Source organism: Podarcis liolepis (assembly GCF_965112155.1).
Source record: "Podarcis liolepis genome assembly, chromosome: 2".
In the NCBI taxonomy this organism is placed as follows: domain Eukaryota; kingdom Metazoa; phylum Chordata; class Lepidosauria; order Squamata; family Lacertidae; genus Podarcis; species Podarcis liolepis.
This window is the reverse complement of record NC_139555.1, coordinates 20,737,634-20,756,668: the sequence shown is the minus strand read 5'-3', so window position 1 is coordinate 20,756,668 and position 19,035 is coordinate 20,737,634. Positions and strand designations below refer to the sequence as shown.

The window sequence follows — 19,035 nt, the reverse complement described above, 5'->3', positions numbered from 1 at the left end:
ATTTTGTTGGGAGCCACCCAGCGTGGCTGGGGAAACCCAGCCAGATGGGCAGGGAAATAATACTAATACTAATAATACAGTGGTACCTCGGGTTACATACACTTCAGGTTACAGACACTTCAGGTTACAGACTCCACTAACCCAGAAATAGTACCTCGGGTTAAGAACTTTGCTTCAGGATGAGAACAGAAATCGTGCTCCAGCGGCGCAGCAGCAGCGGGAGGCCCCATTAGCTGAAGTGGTGCTTCAGGTTAAGAACAGTTTCAGGTTAAGACTGGACCTCTGGAACGAATTAAGTACTTAACCTGAGGTACCACTGTAATAATAATAATCTATACTCCTGTGGGAGGGAACTGGCAGATGAGGGACAGATGCTGAAACCATTCTCACATCACTCCTTCCCCGTTATTCCCCTCCCTCTCAAAGCTTATCTAAGAAAAAACAACAACAGGTGAGAATAGCTAAAAGGGGACAAATAGGGTTGGGAACCCCATGTTTGTTTCACACTGTGCTTTGCCCTGCGTTCCTACCATCTCTTGTTTTCATGCATCAGCACCATCCACTTAGCTTCACCACCTTCCTTGACAGTTGCCTCTTGCAGCTATAACTGATTTCACACCACTTCTGCCCATTCAACCTTCATTCTTGATTGGATTCTTTCTTCTTAATCCCAGAGTGCAGTCATGGCAGCATGCATATATTGGTTTTTTACATATCAACAACAACCACACTCTTGCTTGGTGTGTGAGATGTATGATCGAACAGTTCACACATTAACATTTCAGGTTTTATTAGTGCCCAGGCAAATACTTTTATAGCACTTTCTGCGTGGGGACCTTTGTCTCTGTTAATCCCCTCAGCAATAGCACAGAGTCAAGAAACTTGCACCCCATTTATAATGAATATGCAAATCTGTTATATCTTTTTCCGACATGGTGCAGTTCCATAAGAGTCTTATCTGCTAGAGGAATTGCCCGAAGTTGCTGTACAATTTCTTCCATCACCACATAAACTTTTCATGAAGCTTGCATTCAAATTTAAAATACACATACGCTACCCATTAAGTAAAGAACTGAAGGGGTGTTGCAATATATATTATACACTTCCTGGTGTTCTGCAAGCACAAAATATATGATATGGAATATGGACTTTGGTACAAAAGCCTGGAATCCTGAGAAACTTTTTTAAAAAAATGTTTCTAGTCCTGTACAAACCGGGTTGCACAAAGCACCTACGGTCACAGAGTTGAATTGCATGCTTGGAGCTATCCAAGGTCCTAGAACTCTAGTCAAGCCCCACCTTTGCCCTGACCAACATTGTCATGCTCAGGTATCCTGTTTGTCTGTTCACACCATCAAACTACTCTTTATCATCTGACAGTTCCAGAGTTCCCTGTGAATGGGGATTTATTGCTGAATCACTCTGGGAACTGTAGCTCTGGGAGGGGTGTAGGAGGTCTAGCAACTCTCAGCACCCTTAACAAAGCACAGTTCCCAGCAATCTTTGTGGGAATCATAGAACCATAGAATTGTAGAGTTGGAAGGGATCCTAAGGGCCATTTAGTCCAGCCCCCTGCAATGCAGGGGTCTAAACTAAAGCATCCGTGACAGACGGCCATCCAACCTCTGCTTAAAAACCTCCAAGAAAGGAGAGTCCACAACCTCCTGAGGGAGACTGCTCCACACACACGCTACCAAACACCCACCCACCCAACCAACCCTATCATCTGTCACCAGGTTACTAAAACATTTGCTTAGCTAGTAAGAGTGACAGTGGTTACACAGAAGCAAAATACAGTGCTGTAAAATACAGTTATTCTAGAGTAGTTCCCAGCCGTTTGGAAATCCTGCTATCATAGCACTGTGCTATTATGGTAAGAACAGATGATTAAAAAAAAGAAAGAAAGGAAATGGAACAGTAATATGCTGCCCCTGCAGGCATAAGCACTGGCCTTCAAAGAAAAGACTGACATTGCTTCGGCTAGCTAGGCAGCTGGCACTGTTCCTATAGAGACAGGACCATCCCCTGGACAATAGGCCAGCCATGAGGAATGAGACTTTAAGCACACAGCTGACTTGCATAACAATACGTGGCCAAGATGTGTGTGCAGGATTTCCAGCCAACCTATGCACAAGCTTTAAAATTTAATATTGCTTTAATGGACTTGCACGTGGAGGATGCAGTGTGTGCTGAGCAATGCATCGGTTAAAAGCACATGGATGGGCTGGTGCCGGGGGGGGGGGGAGAGTTGATGACATATTAATCTGAAATGGAAACACCTATATACTAGGTGCCATCAAGACACACACAAAACCTCATTCCCCACACATTAAAAACACTGAAAAACCAAGTCAACAAATGGAAGTAATATTATCCAAGTGCAATTTGATTTCAATCACATCTAGCATCATTCACTTTTCCCCCCTGCACAGACGATCCTTCATGTGGGATTTATTCCCAAGCACTTGAGAGACGGAAGGGAGAGAAGATTCATATATTTTTAACGAGAGTAGGAACTTTCTACAAACCAGAGGTGCAGCAAACAAGATGAATTACACAAAGCTGTTTTAACTCAAACCTGACTGGCTGCATCCTTCCTCTAGTGCTTTCCTGCAGGCAAGATGTATTTTTCCCTACACGCTGTTAAGAAGTAGCTCATGGTTTTTGTCCTATAGGATGTTGCCTGAACCTCCATTAGGAAGAAAGGCCAAAAGGTGCTCATCTTATGGTGAAATGAGATTATCAGAGCTGATGTGTTTTAGCTGATCAAAAAGGGGAGGCTGCAAAAGAGCATAGTAAGACTTTGTCTTACAAGAATTAAGAGGGAACAAATGGGAGACATATTTAGATTACAGGTAGGTCATTGCCACAATCCAGAAAGGGATAGATAGCTATGCACAGAAGCATCTATCCATGTATGTAGACAATGCAAACGCGATGCTGCAAGCACATTTTGACCTGTATTACATCTTCAGGCCTGACTGAATGCACATGATGATGCACAACCCCTGGGCTGGTGGTGGGGGTCTTCAGCTGCTATTCCATGCTATCTGCCAGTAATTAGAGCTAAATCAGAGTTCACAAGTATAATAGCAACTGGCTATAAGTGGTTTCATTAATCATAAAGCTAAGAGGTACCAAAGGACACGTGGTCCATCCTTCAGCATACAACACCAGAGCCCTCTGTATATTTATCTACCAACTACAGTTTAATTTAGGATCAAACTACACTACAGTACAAGGGACGCGGGTGGCGCTGTGGGTTAAACCACAGAGCCTAGGGCTTGCTGATGAGAAGGTCAGCAGTTCAAATCCCCGCGACGGGGTGAGCTCCCGTTGCTCAGTCCCAGCTCCTGCCAACCTAGCAGTTCGAAAGCACATCAAAGTGCAAGTAGATAAATAGGGATCACTCCGGCGGGAAGGTAAACGGCATTTCCGTGCGCTGCTCTGCTTCGCCAGAAGCGGCTTAGTCATGCCGGCCACATGACCCGGAAACTGTACGCCGGCTCCCTCGGTCAATAAAGCGAGATGAGCGCCGCAACCCCAGAGTCGGCCACGACTGGACCTAATGGTCAGGGGTCCCTCTAACCTTTACCTTTACACTACAGTACATCCCATAAGCAAACTGCAAGTAAGCAGCAAAACAATTGCTTACACACACATAACTCCAGTTGACACACACAAACAAAGAAACCATGAGCTACAGAAGAAAGCAAACCATGCTATTGAAAAGATGGTTTCAGAGTGTCACAAGATCAACGTTGTGGAGTAGTGCCACACAGTCTGACTGGATGTCTCAGTAATCTGCCTCTGAAGTGGTGAAGTTCCGGGCAACCCAGTTTGTGTCATGTGGCACTACTTGGCTCTGACTCCTTCCCAGATGCCAGTGTAACATCAGCCAGCTGGAATCAAGTCCTGATGGCAATGAACGGCGCTATGCAAGGATTCCTATGTTGTGCAGCAGAGGGCAATGTGCAAAAGAAATCTCTATTCATGCAATATTTTAAGGGCCATGCACCCAAATTCAATTGTGTGCTACTTCTTCCATGGTAATATCTGCCTTCATTGCACATTTTACTAAAAGCGAACAGGGTACTGTAAAAACCTCCGTTATCTGAACCTACATGAACAGCGCTCCCTTTCATTCAAACATGTTCTCATCCTAGCCTGCACATATTTACAACCTTTGTAGACAGTGTGACAAACATGTAATGAAGGAAACAGTAGGAAGAGTGGAGAAAAGTGCTGGATTTTCTTGGCCTGCGGCTGGAATATACAGCTTTTTCAGGAAACCCGTCCTACATACTCCCAGGAAGAAGGAAAAAGAAAAAGCACATTACTAGAGGGAGATAGCAAGTTCAAACCAGCTTTCCACCAGCTTTCTGAATCATTAAATAGCATAGCATCACCTTTGCAGGGAGTGTGGAGGAAGTGCTTCAACAAACCAAACACTCATTTCCAGCTGAACACCCACAACTTCAGATGATCGACTGTGTCTCACTTTTGTTGTATTGGACCTTTATTATTGTACACCTGGGGTGCCTTTGGATAAAGGGTGGTTTGGATTTTTTGTTGTTGAAATAGATGAAAAATCTACATGAAGCAGCTTTTGCTTCTCCTGAGGCAGGTAGAGCTTTGCTTCTTATACTTCCGGAAACTGAAAAGATGAGGATATTAATTAGACTGCTGGGGAACAGTGACACTTGGCCAGCAACAACCAAGCATCTTCTGCCTCCAGCTATATGTCCTCACCAATCACCAGCATATTTTCAAGGCATGAGAGAGAGAGAGAGAGAGAGAGAGAGAGAGAGAGAGAGAGAGAGAGAGAAGGCAATCAATATAAAGGAGATGTCTCTTCAGCCCCAAAGCCCAAACCAGAGAAGCCGAAGGGTTAAAGCCGCATGACAAAGGTCAGCAGCAGTTTGGGGGAGAAGAAAAAAAGAGAAGCATTGTGGCTTTAGACGGCGCCTCAATGTTTCCCCCGCAAACCCCACTTGAAAAATGCAATACGATGGTGGACCGAGAGCCCTACTTAAGCCTCTGGGTCTTTGTCACTCACAATAGGCCTCCCTTGACTCATTAATCGTGTGTTCCGTGGACAGAGTGCGTCAAACAGCAGCAGATGATAGTCGCCTCAGCATCGGCCCAGCTGTCATCCCCATTCCTCCCAAAGGTACCAGGGCCAGGACTGGGGCAGGTGTTTCTTAACCCTCCCCCACCCAGGCCCCAACAACTCCCTCAGCTCAAGAATACTCTGTCAGCCTTTCCGCCTGCCTCCAGACCCTCTGCCAGGCCACGCTGACAACTGTAAAAGGGATTAAGATCTGGGGCCTAAATGCAGGCAGCCCATCTCCCCCCACCTCAACCAGACACATCTCCAAACAAACTTTCCCCAGCTTTTCAAGTCCTCACGCCCTACGCATTTCACCTTTCAGGGGAAATAATGAGAAGGGGTGGGGAAGCCCTTTTATAATTCCTTCAATATGCTTTGCTTCTTCAATGAGCCTCACCCAAAACTTTCTTTGGGAGTGTGATCTGTTGACAGAATGGGCTTTTAAAAAAATACAGGCAGGGAAGTATCTCTAAAAAATAATTGTATTTTAGCAGTTGTTGAATCATAGAATTGTAGAGTTGAAAGTCCAAACCCTTGCAATGCAGGAATCCTTTGCCCAACGTGGGGCTTGAACCCACGACCTTGAGATTAAGGGCCTCATGCTCTACCGACTGAGCTACCAAGGCAGCTGTGCTGTGAGCTGCCTTGAGGAGTTGGCATAGACAGAGCAATCTGATGGTGGTTGTAGGGGGCGGGGAAGAACTGTCACTTCCTAAGCCTTGCGGGGCTCATATGGGCCAGGATGGATGGAGCAGGGGGTTTTATCTGCCTCCCCCTATCTTCTGAAAATGATTTTTTAAAAAATCCTTATGGTTTTTTTCAATGGGAGAGAAAACAATCCATTCTGGGGTCCGTCTTATATAAATGAGGGGAAGAGACAAAGTCATAGAATCATAGAATTGTAAAGTTGGAACGGACCCTGTGGATCATCTTGTCCAACGCCCGGTGTCAGGGGACTGCCATCGGGACAGGGGAGGGAGGCAAAGGGATACAGAGAGCCTCTGATGCTTCTGGGGAGCAGCTCCTCGTCCAATGGTGGGGAAAGCCACACCAGTGGAGCAGAGGGGGAAGAGGGAAGCCGAGCGAAGGGAGGGCTTGAAGATGCTACTGAGAACCCAAGCGCCTCATCTAGCTCGGCTGGCCAGGAAACAGGCACGCCACTTCCGTCGCCCAGCTTGTGCAAAGGGGTGAAACGTAAGAACGGGAGGCGGAGATGTGGGGTGTCGAAGTTCTTAAGATGGGGGAGAAACCGGAAGGGGCCTCTCCCGGAATCTGCAAGTGACTAAGACGGACATGAACTTTGTGTTTCTGCACTGTAAATAGTTTTGCACCAATAAAACCTGTAAAAGACAGGTCAGAGTCCTGCCTGGTTACTCACGAGCAACCACCACCAGCACCTTACACCTTGCAATGCAGGAATATGCAGCTGTCCCATACTTGGATCGAACCTGCAACCTTGGCATTATCAACATCACGCTCTAATCAACTGAGCTATCCAAGTGATAACACGACGTCCTTCGAGTCCTCATTGATCTGCCCCTGACAAGCCCCCAGAGCACCCCCTCCTTTTGCTCTTACCACCACTGGAATACCAAGAGCGCTTTAGCAATGGTGGCACAACTTCCTACCGCTGCATCAGGGAAGTGACTCTGGAGAGTTACGTGGTGCCAAAACAGCCACCCAGCTGCCCCTCCAAGAAGCTTAGGGTTGCAGCCATAGTAAATTATCAAGCACAAATGAAAAACAAAACAAAAGAAACAACATTTGCCTCCACCAGCTCCACCAACCCAGGCTCCTTTCAAGATTTTGCTGGCAGTGAAACTGTACTTCAGCATGTAGACAAGATAGGATTAGAATTAGCTAGAGGGACTTCTGGAAATTCAAGGGGCAGCAGTAAGAACTTGGGATCAAGCCAACTCACGTATTAAGTGAAATACTTGCAGGCGATTTAGAGTTCTCCTAGTCACCTCAGCCAACCATGTACTCCTCTTTGATTTCGCCACAACCAAGCTATTCCTATCTTCTCTGTTAATAACGTTTCTTTTCCACAAGTACCATGTGGCATAAAACCAAGCCCAAAGGAAAGGCAACAAGAGAGGACAATGGGAAAGGAAAACGATAAACCGCTCTCGCTCTATTTTTATCCCTAGCTCTAGAAATATAAAAAACATATGCTGTAGGATTTTTTAAAAATAAATTAATCAAGTGCCATGTTCTCACATATCAGGAGATACACTTGAAATTAATCAAGTGGTTATGCATATATAATAGGGGGAAATATTTTAATAATTAACTCCTCTTCCACATTTACTGATATCGCCTTCTTTTATCCAAAAACCATGAGGTACGAAAATGGAGAAAGCCTAATGGTTTTTAAAGCCACAGCTCTGTCAATTATAAGCCACCAAAAAAAAAAAACCCTCTAAAATTGAGATAGAGGCTGAAAGTATAATCCTTTCCATTTAAAAAGTCAAGTTATGGTTTCCCCTCTTTTTTCCTACCACTGTCCTCAGATGCACTTGTTGCAGATCTGCACTGTAGCTGCTGCTGCTGCTGCTGTTATTGTTATGAATCAGAACTTTTCCTGGCATTAGCAGTCTCCAGGATGTAACTGCAATGTGGTTGTCAAGTTTTCTCTCTCTCTCTCTCTCTCCTGCCCACACAGCTGAGGTTTCGCCTGGCATCTCCAGAGAGAGGCTCTCACACCGCTGCTTCGCCTTGTTAGCATCATCACACTCACGCTGGGGGAGGGAAAGCCATTCGTGGAGGAATCCATGACTCCCTCCAGAGCTGTAACAAAAATGCAGCCCGAGATGCAGGGAGCTGAACCAAGGTGCTAACTTAAGCATTAGGGAGCTTCTGGGCTGGGGGCTGGGGTGGGGGGCGGCAGGTCTGAGCAAACAGATTGCTGTCAAGGATTATTTTCATAGTGGGAGTGAGGAGCAATGGCAAACCACTGTTAAGTCAGGCATGTGACAAGGAGTTTAAAAGGGACCTACTAAGTAGCTTGATAAAGTAGGATCTAGCCCCCAGCCTATCCTTGTCCTCCAGACTTCAACAAGGGCACTCCCAAACTGAGAACTTAAGGAAGAAATGTCACTTGCTCCAGGGACAGTCCACATATATATTGGTCTAGTCCATGGGTAGGCAAACTAAGGCCTGGGGGCCCGATCCAGCCCAATCGCCTTCTCAATCCGGCCCGCGGACAGTCCGGGAATCAGGATGTTTTTACACGAGTAGAATGTGTGCTTTTATTTAAAATGCACCTCTGGGTTATTTGTGGGGCATAGGAATTTATTATTATTATTTTCAAAATATAATCTGCCCCCCATGGTCTGAGGGACAGTGGACCAGCCCCCTGCTGAAAAAGTTTGCTGACCCCTGGTAGTCCAACCTCTGCCTCCTCCTGCTCAGGCTGCACAGAAAAAAACCCCAAAACATTTTGGTTCCAGAAATTCACTCCAATTGTGCAGATAAAATATAAAAAATTCTACAGGATGTGGTATTAGGATGTGCAAAAACAGTCAGGATCCAAGGATCCTCAAGCACGCACCTCCAGATGGTGGAGCTGTCAGGCGCCATCCTGACGCCCAGGCATCTTCACTTGGTCACAAGTGGTTGAAAGCCAGGTGCTAATTACACCTGGCGCCTGGCTAATTTTGAACACTGCTACCTCCCGGCGCCGGATCTGCCAGAAAGACCCCATTCTCATCATACACCCATGAGATAGCAAATGTAAGAACAGCAGTTCTACCTGCAGTCCGAACTACAACCACCATGTTGGTGGCTATGAGCTGGGGATTTTAGGATGAAGCACAGGTCCCTCTCCACCAGCTTCTCAGTGGGGGATGAATGCTGCTGATGTGCAGACTCCAACTATTCAGCCTTTGACCAAGTGGACAGAAGCCTACAACCAGTGGCCCTCCCACCAGGAGTAGGAAGCTTAGGGGTGGGGGGAAAACAGAGCATTCTGGGGGTAGAATAGGGGCCACGGACTGGGAGCTGGACTAGTATGGAATTCAGCCAGAGAGAGGCCCAATTTGGGACCTTCTGCTGTGCCAGCCTGGAGCCAGCACAACACCAAAATCTGGGAAATAACCCCATGCTGATTAGGAGTCAAGAGGGCATCAAATCCTGCTCTGATGCCCCAGTCTTCCCTACACCTCTGTTAGGATTGCCCTGCAATGGCAATTTGCAGCAATTCTAAAGGCATAGTGATTTCTAACTGCAAGCCAGCTTTGCAAACAAAACAAATAAGTGTGTATTGTCCCATTAAAAAAGGTTTATTGCCTACATTTGTCTGTGTTACACATTTATGGCACAAGGACCACCTGAAACGCCATTTTACAAATGCTGTCCCTCTCTGGACGCCCAGAGATGCTTTTATACTTATCGGAGGTAACCAGGCAGGAAGCTGTTTGTAAACCTGCTATGAACATTCTTAAGCAATTCGCAGACATCTGTTTTCACTAGAAAATGCACACAAGAGTTAAAGCAAGGGGCATTTTTAATAGAAACTAAAAGACACCAACCATACAAATTGAAACTGGACAATAAACAGGCCTCAAAAATAGAAACCAAGCTAGTAAGAGAAAGCAGTTTAAAAAGTGAGGGTGGGGGGTGGGGGTGGAGGATGCGATTACTTTGCTTGGAAATGTGTTTCTAATTCAAGAATGATGTGTGAAGTGCTCAGCATGGCTTGAACACACCTGAACTCTCAAGAGAGATGGCAGATGTGGAACAAAAATCCGATGTGATCACATGTATAAATACATTCTGAAACTCAAGATGCAAAACAAACCAAAACCACTTTATCGTCAGTGCATCCAGAATTACAGTCCCAACAGAAAACATTTCATGGGATTGTCCACAGGAAAGGGTCATGCCCCTGATCCTGAGCAGCAGCCAAGACTCTGGCACTGAAGAGGGACCACTAGCTAGATCATAAGGACTAGCAACATAAGCCACAGAGATGCTGAACCTGAACCTGGGCTCTGACACCAGGCCGTTAAGCCCATCAGCTAGGAGCCTCCTGAGCTTGAGACAACACCCCCAAGTCAAATTCCTCTACACCAAGAGCCTCATAGAATCACAGAATTGTAGAGTTGGAAGAGACCCTGAGGATCATCAAGTCCAACCCCTGCAATGCGGAATACACAGCTGTTGCATACAAGGATCGAACCTGCAACCTTGGCACTATCAGCACCATGCCCTAACCAAGTGAGTAGGCTGCAATGCAGAAGGTGGGAGCTGCCTCTGGCAGAGTGCTGGGCCCCAGGCCACAGCCCAGCCTCTTTAAGACTTTCCATCGGTCAGGCAGGAAGAAGTCAGAGCCTGGGAAAGGCAGCCTGGACAACAGGGATAAAAAGGCCACAGCTGAGCTCCAGACCTTTTCAGAGCAGGAGCTATCCAAGGTCCTGGAATCATAGAATCGTAAGAGTTGGAAGGGAACCCAAGGCTCATCTAGTCCAACCACCAGCAATGCCGGAATCTCAGCTAAAGCATCCATGACAGATGGCCACCCAACCTCTGCTTACAAACCTCCAAGGAAGGAGAGCCCACAACCTCTCATGGGAGTCTGTTCCACTGCTGAACAGCTCTTGCTGTCAGAAAGTTTTTCCGAACCTCAGTTCAACATGACCTGCTATTGACTGGCTGGTGACCTAATTGATATATTTTTTACAAAACTCAGGCTTGCATAGCTGATTAGCAAATAGCTGCTGTGGGTGGGCCAAGCTGGACTGGGGCTTTTGCCCCTGTAGCAGTCCCAGTAGGAACTGACTCTTCCATACGAGCTAACTCCCAACAGGAGGAGGGCTAACAAAGTCACCCTCAAGCATCTTTGGCACTCATGGGCTCCACCTTGTCCTAATTCAGCAGCATAGCACATGCTTTACATAAGGACAGTTCCAGGTTCGAACTCCAGTGTCTCCTGTTGTTAAAAATGACACCAGATGGTAAGCCCAGGAAAGAACCCTGCCTAAGCCTTAAAGAGTTGTTGCTATTCGGAATAGGCAATATTAGACTGTGCTGGATAAAGTGGTAGATTTGGATCAGGGAAACCTAGATTCAAATCTTCACTCAGCCATGAAGTTCACTGGTTGAGCTTAGGTTGATCACTAACCTAACTCACTGTCGTGTAAGGATAAGAGGGTTGGTGGTGAGACAAACGTATGCCACGCTTACTTTGAGATGCACATGAGTCTCCTATAATGAGATACAAATGTGATAAAGACATGTTAAAACTTGCACTCAACCACCCCAGATAGAAGAGGAAATTTTTTATTACAGCAAACAATATATTCCATCATCCAACCCAAACCTAGTGGGCTTTCCATCTATCTTGGTTTCTCAAATCTAGGAAGAAGACATCTGCTTTTGCCCATAGGTGATAAAAGCTTTGTGAATCCATTGAAGCTTGGGGACCAGTTCTCATGAGCTGTGCTCTCTTTGGCAACAACACCCCAGAAATAGATTAAATTTCAACATTGCCTGCTCATCTCAGGAGGGGCTAATTATTTTGAGACTTCAGTTACCTCCCAGTCCATTTCAGCTGAGTACTGGCAAGTCTTAATCCAGTGTTAAGTGGTATATTGCACCAAGCTCTCATCTCATTTTTGATCATCTTCCATTTCTAGCAATGTAGTCACCTCACTGCCCAGCAACTGAGGATCAGGACAGACGTTGTCAAGAACCTAGCACATAAACCACAAAACAGCCAATCTTTTGGGTCGCACATGAGTCTACAGCTTCAAATGACACTGCTTAACGTTAACATTTGCAAGCAGAGACTACGTAAATTCAGCTTCATGATCCTTTTGGCAGTGGAGTGCAGTGCACCCTTAGATGCCCTATTTCATGACTGCTTCCCTACCCAAGGGGTGTGGGTGAGCACCTGCGCCACCGCCATCTGCTGCCAGTTGGATTGCCTTGCTACCCAGATATCTGGGACAGCAGCAGCTGGATTCTAGGTCTGCCATCTGGTATCCATTTAGGGCTCTAGTTGGTTTGATGTTCTAAGTTTCTTTATAGTTTCATTGGGGGCAAATTTCAACCCAACTGCTCAGTATGAAGCTTGCTCCCACTGTTAGAAAGCCACAGAAACCAACGGACAACAAGGCAATAGCACTCCAGTTAGGCAGAATCTGATGATGTCTTTTCTCATCACCCAAGTCCTCAAAATAGCTATACCATCATTTCAGGTAGGGTCAAAATGAACCAGTTTGTGGAATTTTCCTTGCAGGAAAATTGGAGATCAAGCACACCATCTTCCATCAAAATATCTCCAGCTACCAGTGATGCATACAAACACCCTGTGCCAAATGGGAAATATCCCTGATGGCAGCTGACAGTTCTGCAGGCACTATTCCTCACCAGGATTAGTGCCTGTAGTGTAGTGTGGTGTAGTGGTTAAGAGCAGTAGACTCGTAATCTGGTGAACTGGGCTGCAACTTCCACCATCCCTAGCTGGGGGTTGAAATCCAAAGCGTCTGGAGGGCACCTGGTTGGCGAAGACTGGTTTAAGGGTCCTTAGACTCTCTGTTGCCGAGAATCGGCTGGAAAATACTTCCAGTGGCAGAAAGCAGGGTGTGGGAATCCTGACCTGCTGAGGCAGGAAAACTATCAGGTGGAAACGGGCTTGAAGGATGAGCGCCACAGAGCACATGCCCTTGGAACCAACTCCCACTCCACTTTTAATCTTTGCAGTGGTTAATGGGTAGACTCACTTTGTTCAGGGAAAGATTTGGCTTGAGAATACACATCATAGGATGTCCCATTCCTGCCCCAGTAGGCAAGGGTGAGTTTCTGCATGATGCCCTTTGCTGCCAGAAATACTCCTGATGAATGCATGTACACAAGACGCTTACCCATAATTTTTTTGGGGGGTGGGGTGGAGTCAGGGGTTGTTCCATCTCGCAGCTACTTTTCTGTGGCTCTGCTGTGAGCAGAGACTCCTATCTTACCTGTCCTGTACTCCTCCCTCCAGTTATTCACCAACAGAGTCTACACTCAGGTTCCGGGTTTGAAAAGAGGGATAGCACGTTCATCCAAATATAGCATTTTTGCTGAATTGTTAAAATGCAAAGCAGCTGGTTCCTCTTAGAACTTCAGACTAGGCAGCTGTAGTCTACACATCTCAATGGACTGAAAAGGAAGGAAGGAAGGAAGGAAGGAAGGAAGGAAGGAAGGAAGGAAGGAAGGAAGGAAGGAAGGAAGGGGGTGCCTTGCACATTCAGGCCCCAAACTCAGTTTGCAGGTGCCTTTCCAGCAACAGCAGCATAGTTTTGACCCTCCCTGTTTTCATCATCATGATAAAAGGATAATAGCTCAGTGATAGAATACATGCCAAAGTCTCAGGACCAGTTCCTAGTGCCTCCATGTTAGCCTTTCTGAAATCCTAGAAAGTCAGTGCTATTCATACTAAGCTCAATGGACCAGACTTGGTGTAGGGCAGCTTCCTCTCACTTACTGACATACTTTCCAATACCTCGGAACGACCTCAGCCCAGTATACCTGAATAAGTGCCTCCACCCCCATCGTTCAGCTCTGAGGGCCTTCTAGTGGTTCCCTGAGAGCCAGTGTGGTGTAGTGGTTAAGAGTGGTAGTCTTGCAATCTGGGGAACCGGGTTGGCGTCTCCGCTCCTCCACATGCAGCTGCTGGGTGACCTTGGGCTAGTCACACTTCTCTGAAGTCTCTCAGCCTCACTCACCTCACAGAGTGTTTGTTGTGGGGGAGGAAGGGAAAGGAGAATGTTAGCCGCTTTGAGACTCCTTAAAGGAAGTGAAAGGCGGGATATCGAATCCAAACTCTTCTTCTTCTTCTTCCCCCCTCCCTGTGAGAAGTGAGGTTACAGGGAACCAGGCAGAGGGCCTTCTCAGTAGTGGCACCCACCCTGTGGAACGCCCTGCCATCAGATGCCAAGGAAATAAACTAGTACCTGACTTTTAGAAGACATCTGAAGGCAGCCCTTTTTAGGGAAGTTTTTAACGTTTGATGTTTTATCGTGTTTTTAATATTCTGTTGGGAGCCACCCAGAGCGGCTGGGGAAACCCATAGGGTATAAATAATAAATTATTATTATTATCATTATTATCATCAAAATAACACAAAAACTAAGCAGCAGCTATGAAAAGTGGCCATAAAATAGCTCCCAAAGAAGAGGAAATTCAGAGTGGCAAAGCAAGCTCATACAGAAGGACCTCCTTCTCCCGCCCCACCCCCCGCCCCAAATAAAACAACTGATACAGATGGGAGTAAATTCATGCCAATGTGTTACAGAATGGACTCCAGCTTGTCATTAGAGTAATGCAACTACATGATCCTATCCCACCCCAGATACATTCTGCACACAATGAGGAATGTTGCTCACCCCAGATTTATGGGCTAAATATAGAGCACAGCTTACTGGGTTATAAACAGACACTCATCACCACTGGCAGTGAGCTTACTTAGGGAATGGTAATAAGCCATCTCTGGGATGAGAGGCACATCTCATTGGCAAGGCAACCCACTCAGATAGTCGCTGTGCGGTCTGACCACATACAGGAACCAAATTATTATATTGCCTCATAAAACGCTGCCTTCTTCCAGGGCCAGACAAAGTAATAACAGTTCGCTTGCATAAAGTGGTATTTCTGCCTACACAGAAGTGGGCGGAACACGTTAACAGAGTGTTGCAGGCCAAAAGCGAGCCACCAAGACAAAACTCTAGGAAAATGTCTACGTATTTTCGCATGTCACTAAAACGGGAAATAAGAAGGAAATGGAAAGAAATTGTACCTTGAAATCTTAACTTTTCTCCACATTTGTGTTTTAGAACACGTATCTTGAAAATATCTACAAACACCATTTGAATGCTTGCAAACGGCAATGGGTTTTCAGATCCACAGGTAAAATCCCATTCATTATATAAATGCAAACAAGCAAAATGCAAGTTACAGAACAAATCCTAGCCTGCCAACGTAACTGTGAACAGACTTCAGTAGATCTTTGAGACCAGCCGGCTCCCGCCTGCTTAGTTTTTCTTGTTTTTTTTTTATTATTGACTTTGCTATGAAAACAGCCAAAGGAAGCCTTTGCACTAGCAGGATTAAGCAATGGGCAACATCAGCAGACATGTTAAAACCTCTGCCACAATACCATTCACTTTAGAGGCTCTACTGATTTAAAAAAAGGTCTCTCTATGCATACACAGAGGTGACATCTGTGTATCAGCAGTGAATGTTTGCTGTGCATGTGTGACACACATAATTGTACTATGTTTCATTTGCGCATGAATGAGGAGATTTTGGGTTCAAGTCGCCCCTGGTTTTGCATGGGGCAGAAGTGGAGATTCACTACTGAATCTTAATCTAGCATTATCTGTGCTACTGCAGACAGCTGAAATAAAGAAAACATGTAAAAACATCTATATCCTACCATCCTAACACTTTAGGTATCTTTCCAACCTTGGGCCTATTGCACTGACAGTCCCTTCCAATTCAACAGTTATATGATTCTTTTCAGTGATCAACTAGTCTCTTAAACTAAATCAGTGAAGCTCTGGGGGTTAAGAAACTGACCGATATCAATATGTCCCACACATTGTTGAAACATTAGATATAGAGAGCATGTCAAACCTTACACAAGGTATTTTCCCATAAGCTGATCTGTCATTAAAATGTAAAAGTTGAAATTCAGTATCAATGTGCTCTACCTGTGAATCTCACTCAAGAATGAAGGAGCTGAACTAGCAACTGTGCTATGAAACTTCTAAAGAAAGGGGAAAACCCATCTTTAAACATATTGAGCTGCTTTCTTTTTACAGCACAGCCCTGGGAAGAAGGATCATTCATTGGTAAAAGGTAAACGACCCCAGACGGTTAAGTCCAGTCAAAGATGACTATGGGGTGCGGTGCTCATCTCACTTCAGGCCAAGGGAGCCGGCGTTTGTCCACAGTCATGACTAAACTGCTTTTGGCACAACGGAACACCGTGACAGAAGCCAGAGCACGCAGAAATGCAGTTTACCTTCCCGCCGCAGCAGTATCTATTTATCTACTTGCACTGGTGTGCTTTTGAACTGCTAGGTTGGCAGGAGCTGGGACAGAGCAACAGGAGCTCACCCCGTTGTGCGGATTCGAACCGCCAACCTTCTGATCGGCAAGCCCAAGAGGCTCAGTGGTTTGGGTCATCCATTGATAAGGGTAAGAATTTAAAGGAAGGTGTACAAAGATACAGTACAACAGGCATCAGAACCTCAGAGCTGGGGGTAATGCTTGCCAAGCATGACTGCAACCAAATCAGTGCCACACTAACGGCACATAAGCTACATGTTACAAAAGATTCCCCCATTGAACAAACTCACGGGGTCTCCATTGTTAGCAGGTGTTAGAGGGGGGAAAAAATCTGAATTATTCACATACCTGATCAAACAGAGCTTTCCAGTGCTGACAGAGGGAAGAGGCAATGCATAAAAGAAAGAAGAGGGGGAAAGAGGAAGAAAAGCGTAAGAGCACAGAAATGTACATTCATTCCAGAAACATTTTTTATTTTTTTAGAGAGACAGGTAATCAAATGGAGAATATAGGAAATGAAAGTCCTCCAATCTAGTGCTGCCTTGGACAGTGAGCTGCTCTGAAGAGTTATGACCACACCAGAGGCACAAACCCCCTTGCCATCACAGATGTCAAAAAGAGGCCGCCGTTATGTTTGATTGCACAACACTCTGTAGAACAGCCCTCTTTAGTGCAGCTCAGATGTTGCTATACTACAACTTCCATCGCCCATAACCACTGGCCATGCTGGTTAGGGCTGATGAGAGTTGTAGCTCCAAAACATCTGGATGGTACACACATACATATATGCATACATAATTTTATTTGTAGGCCACCTTTCCACAGCTCAAACCATGCCCAAGGCAGTTTACAACATGAAGAAGAAAAAATACATAACTTCAACATAACAAAAGTAGTCCTAAACCATCGTAGTCCACCCACATCGTTCAGCCCGGACACTGAGGTCCAGCTCCAAGGGCCTTCTGGTGGTTCCCTCACTGCAAGAAGTGAAGTTACAGGGAACCAGGCAGAGGGCCTTCTCGGTAGTGGCGCCCGCCCTGTGGAACACCCTCCCATTAGATGTCAAGGAAATAAACAACTATCTGATATTTAGAAGACTTCTGAAGGCAGCCCTTTTTAGGGAAGTTTTTAACGTTTGATGTTTTATTGTGTTTTTAATATTCTGTTGGGAGCCGCCCAGAGTGGCTGGGGAAACTCAGCCAGATGGGCGGGGTATAAATAAACAATTTATTATTATTATTATTTATTATTATTATTATTATTATTATTATTATTACACAACTGAACAATTTCCACATAAACCAAACAAGATCTAAAATAAAGATAGAAAAAACCGCCACTATCATAATGGCTTTATACAAGTCTAATGCATCTTAAAACCCCATGAGGAAAGGTTATCACATTTGGGACTTTTTAAGCTTGGGGTGGGGCAAAGACAAGTGAGGGGTGTTATGACAGGAGTTTATAAAGTTATGTATGGCATGTAGAACGTGAAAAGAGAAAAATTTTCTCTCGCACGCACAGCACTAAAACACATAGACACCCTGAACATTGGAGGAGATAGGACAGACAAAATAAAGTATATCTTTGCACGCTTAAAACGATGGCATTCGCTACCACAAGATGGCCACCAACTCGGATGTCTTTAAAAGGAGACAAATTTGTGGATGACAAAGACTGTCAACACAGGGCCGGCCCAAGACATTTTGGCACCTGAGGCAAACCGCCAAGTAGTGCCGCCCCCGCCCCCCAACCAGGGAAGAAGAGTTGAGTGAAGATCTACATCAGGAACACGGCCGGAATAAAGAACTACATCAAAATCAAGGCAGTGAGGAGACCAGCAGCGCCTCCTATTTGCAAGAAACCGCTGTGGAGGCATCATTTAGAGGGGACTGCCAAGGAGATGACAGATCTCCTCACAGCGTGAGGGAAAGGTGGCCAAGGAAAATGCCTGCACTACTGGCTAGAAAATCTTCTTTAAAAAAAATATGTTAAAAGTAACTTTATAAGCTTTCAAAACTCTTTAAAATTGGTTTTCTAGTCACCATGACAAAGCAGCAGCAGTACTGGCACTCTCCTAGGCCCACCTTCCCCAGAATGCCTTGCTCTGAGGAAGGAGCCACTTCTCATATGGATGTGTACCTGAAAGACCAAGGAAGAAGCGCAGGTGCCTGGATGGGAAGTTACAACTAAGTGCAATTTATGACATTGCATAGGATCTGTTAGGGCATCAGCCTTGGTTTGCAGTTTCTTGGCTTGGTTGAACTTGAATCGATATGAGAGTCTTAAACTAGCAGGGGTTTTTAAACCACTGTACATTATATGGAACACCAGGCCGTGCACTCCTGACAACCTCCGGTTAGAGCAGATCGCATAACACCAGCCAATCGAACCTGAAAACGCATGGCAGGTCCACCTCGGCAAACTGTTCTATTAAAGAGCTCAGCTTTTGTGCGCTAACTCCCTGGAATCCCACAGAAACAATCGAGCTCTTGCCTGAGTGAATATTCCTTTATATCAAAACTCCCACTTGTCACAGTAAATCTGCCCAGTGATTCAGAGTTAATGTTCGATCAACGCTTTTGTTTAATGCAACTCCAGATGCCGCCAGACAGAGATGCCACACATCCCTGGCAGCCGAGCCTCCCTTTGCAGCGAGGTGCTCTGGTTTCCCTCTTGGTGTGTATGTGCTGCTGCCGCCATTGCTGCCGCCACCACTGATACAAGATAGGCATCCCTTCAGTTAGACCTCATTGGCATGAACCTGACTGGGCATTACTTTGGCAGATCATACAAGTGCCTTTTGCAGCTATTGCCTCTTGTAAGTCACCTTCAACCCAAGATACCCAACCAGCAATGTGGGA

The 19,035-nt window shown here is 45.7% G+C and overlaps 1 protein-coding gene across 14 annotated transcripts in view; it reads right to left on the bottom strand.

The window, feature by feature from the left end:
- Nucleotides 1-19,035, bottom strand: part of RHBDL3 (rhomboid like 3) — a 140,685-nt gene that overhangs the window by 106,420 nt on the left and 15,230 nt on the right. For 8 of the 14 annotated variants that reach the window (XM_083490242.1, XM_083490247.1, XM_083490244.1 and 5 more), the window contains one exon: nucleotides 16,520-16,543. The exons of 3 other annotated variants lie outside the window; for them this stretch is intronic. Coding sequence is in view for 6 of the 11 variants with exons in the window: in XM_083490239.1 (XP_083346365.1) it covers nucleotides 16,520-16,543 (24 nt within the window). In the remaining 5 variants the exon portion in view is untranslated. Of the gene's footprint in view, nucleotides 1-16,519; nucleotides 16,544-17,530; nucleotides 18,146-18,216; nucleotides 18,244-19,035 lie in introns of those variants that run through there. 3 more of the 14 variants (XM_083490241.1, XM_083490243.1, XM_083490240.1) reach the window with 3 other exon arrangements.